The sequence below is a fragment of the Nanorana parkeri genome, unplaced genomic scaffold, assembly GCF_000935625.1.
Source record: "Nanorana parkeri isolate BGI_ZX_2015 unplaced genomic scaffold, ASM93562v1 scaffold911, whole genome shotgun sequence".
NCBI lineage: Eukaryota > Metazoa > Chordata > Amphibia > Anura > Dicroglossidae > Nanorana > Nanorana parkeri.
Window position 1 is genome coordinate 428,711 of NW_017307179.1, and position 3,237 is coordinate 431,947.

At 54.1% G+C, this 3,237-nt stretch overlaps 1 protein-coding gene across 1 annotated transcript in view; it reads right to left on the minus strand.

The window, feature by feature from the left end:
* CIART (circadian associated repressor of transcription) overlaps positions 1–1,222 on the minus strand; it is a 16,225-nt gene extending 15,003 nt beyond the window's left edge. The window contains exon 1 of the mRNA XM_018566055.1: positions 664–1,222. Coding sequence (XP_018421557.1) covers positions 664–1,206 — 543 coding nt within the window. The 5' untranslated portion in view covers positions 1,207–1,222. The remainder of the gene's footprint in view (positions 1–663) is intronic.
* Positions 1,223–3,237: the final 2,015 nt, after the last annotated feature.

Consider the following 3,237-nt stretch of genomic DNA (forward strand, 5'->3'; position numbering starts at 1 on the left):
CCCTCCCGGTAATATACAATGTCATCAGTGGTCATTCAGGTTCGGCTTACGTCTACTTTAACCGCCACTGCTCAGCCAACGTAGAGGCCGAGGCTTCTTTATTGGGCCTCCATCCATGGGCTGACCGGTCCCCTCTTAAAAGTATTCCTATAAAGACCTTTTATATAAAGTTGGCCGCTTGCCGTACCGATTCCTCTGCTGCATCAATGACTATGCACGTACTACCTTCCTCACCAGGCCACGGCGGCTGTATCAGCCTGCGGGATTAATGTAATGCCGAGAGGATCACAGCGCACAATCCAGCTTCATACTCGTGTCCGATACACAGGTCTGCAATGAGCTCCTTCACTAATACCGCCAACGTATCATCAATGAACACCCCGCCCCCACCACCAGGAACCTATTACACATGAGCTGCCGTGATTGGGGCCCCATGACAGAACGTATGCACCCCCCCTTATTGGGCTTTACTGCCCCAGGTTGACACAAGCCCAGAGAACCCCTAAAAGGTGTTGCCCCATCACCTGCCTTAGACAAAACCTAAAACACATTTTGGTTAGAACTTCTGATCCTTTGTCACCAAGACAGGAAGTGAGGGAAGATCTCCCCAATGGGACAGTAGGCAATAAAACCTGACTGAACTTGAACTCTTAAGCCTCTTACCTTTTCGGCAAAGAGGCGATCTCCATCGGATATGGGAAAGTCCTTCTCTTTTCTCTCCTTCCACCGGTTGGCAAGCAAAGTAGCATCCTGTATTCGTTGCCTTTTGAGTCCTTGATGGGCCTCATAATTTGATCCATCAGGGAACACCAAGTCCTTCAGCTGCTTGTCTTGCCTTCTGCTCGTCACAGGCGATCCCCTCCCCGTGAGCTTACTCTTGCTTGGGTACGAGCTCCAACCTTCCACCTCTCCGGAATAACTGCAGTACTGTCCCGTATGTTGATGCCAGAAGGACCTCCTGGCCTGGTACTCGTTCTCTAGGTGGATTAGGACCGGGTGGCTGGCGCTGGTCAGTTGAGAGTTCGGGATCATGCGCACAGCCTCAAAGTCCTTCTTGCCTTTGGCGGGTGCCGGCATGCCTTCGGAGAGGAAGACGTCAAAGCTCACGTAGCTTGGGTCCTCATGGTGGTTTGAGGTGGTGGTGCTGGCTGAAGACCAGAGGGAGTCCGATGAGGACAGGAAATCTGAGGACTCGGTGTCTTCCATGGGTGAGTCAGTGGCCTGTGGGCATAAAACAAAGACCTTTCAGTAGGGAACAGCGATGACTGGCTGGACATACTTTGATTTTTTTTTTTTTAAATCTGGGCCGGACTACTCTCACCTGCTGCCTACCTCAACCCCTGCTTGAACCTGACCACTATTCTACCTGCTGTCCCCTGCCTGGACCTGACCCACTATCAGCTGCCTCGTCCCTGACCCACTCTCTCAGCTGCCTCGTCCCCTGCCTGGACCTGACCCACTCCCTCAGCTGCCTCGTCCCCTGCCTGGACCTGACCCACTCTCTCAGCTGCCTCGTCCCCTGCCTGGACCTGACCCACTCCCTCAAGTCCTGGTGACTGCTGAAATGTAACACCTTCCAGGAAGTCCCAAGCTGTACACTGTGTCCTGACATGTGCTACAGACGGGAAGCGATACATCATTACGGCACGACTCGGCAATGTACAAAGAGTAAACACACATCGGCGTTACGTAACCGAGCAATCACATTACCCGAGAGAGACGCCAAGAAAATCGCTGCGGCTGGAAAGGGAGCGTGTGAGGGGAGGGGGGCAGCCAGGATAGGAGTCTTCCTCCTCCAATCAGCTGAGCGGAAAACACCTGACCAGATATTGCAACCGGCCCCCGGCTAGGACGGCACTGCCATGTGCAAAGGGAGTCATGGATACACGGCGCGCACACGCAGCCCCCTCAACCTGAACCGAGGCCAGCACATGGAATCAGACCAACACGGTTTACCGGGCCAGAGATGTTATGTCTTCCGAGTGCCCATTATGAGGAGCCCCCACCATCCCTGTGCTGAGTTCCCGGGTCTGTACACCCGCTGTGCCCATTATGAGGGGCCCCCACCATCCCTGTGCTGAGTTCCCTTAAGATCAAATAGTGAACGCATGAGGGTGGGTGAGGGGGCTCTACTGCATAGACTGGGGGCTCCTATGGTGCAGACCTCATAGACTGGGGGCTCCTATGGTGCAGACCTCATAGACTGGGGGCTCCTATGGGGCAGACCTCATCGACTATGGGCTTCTATGGGGCAGACCTCATAGACTATGGGCTTCTATGGGGCAGACCTCATAGACTATGGGCTCCTATGGTGCAGACCTCATAGACTGGGGGCTCCTATGGGGCAGACCTCATAGACTATGGGCTCCTATGGGGCAGACCTCATAGACTGGGGGCTCCTATGGTGCAGACCTCATAGACTGGGGGCTCCTATGGGGCAGACCTCATAGACTATGGGCTCCTATGGGGCAGACCTCATAGACTGGGGGCTCCTATGGTGCAGACCTCATAGACTGGGGGCTCCTATGGTGCAGACCTCATAGACTATGGGCCCCTATGGTTCAGATCACATGGTTCAGACTGTGGCTAAAGTGCATGGAGATCCCTCCAAATAATGGGGTTCAGGTGTCTCCAGTGAAGGTTCTGTTGATCCTCCGTCATACAAAGACATTGTAGACTATTGGGCTCTTCCGGCCTTGTGGTGAAGACCCTTTTCTGTCCCCCCCCCCCCATGGCTGTCCCCTGTGTCCTGCACAGAGCCCGGACATCAACCCTACTGAACCCCTTTGGGATGAATTGGGTCTTCTCATCCTGAGGTTCCTAGAGAGAACAGTGGAAGACTAGTAGGCCCGGGGGGAGGGGATCTGTCTTCCACTTCCTCACTGCTTATCACTAGGCACGACACACTGAGCAATGCACAACCTGCGGTCACCCATAGCAACCAATCAGAACTCAGCTCCTCCGACTTCTGTAGACAATAAGCCTTTACGATTGGTTGCAGTCCGTCTAGAACTCTTTGTTCGGCGGTCTCTTATGATGGGCGGTGTCCTGTAGCTCGGGTCACAGGTCGTCTCTCTTTGGTAACCCCCCAAAAATGATAGAGAGGGTCTTTTACCTTCTGAACATCTACCCGTCTCATCCCTCCGGGGGGTCTCCCAGAGGTCTGTGGTGGGGGGGTGTCTGGGATATATATAAGAGGTGGTCTCTCTCCAGATGACCTGAAGCGTGTAGATCTCT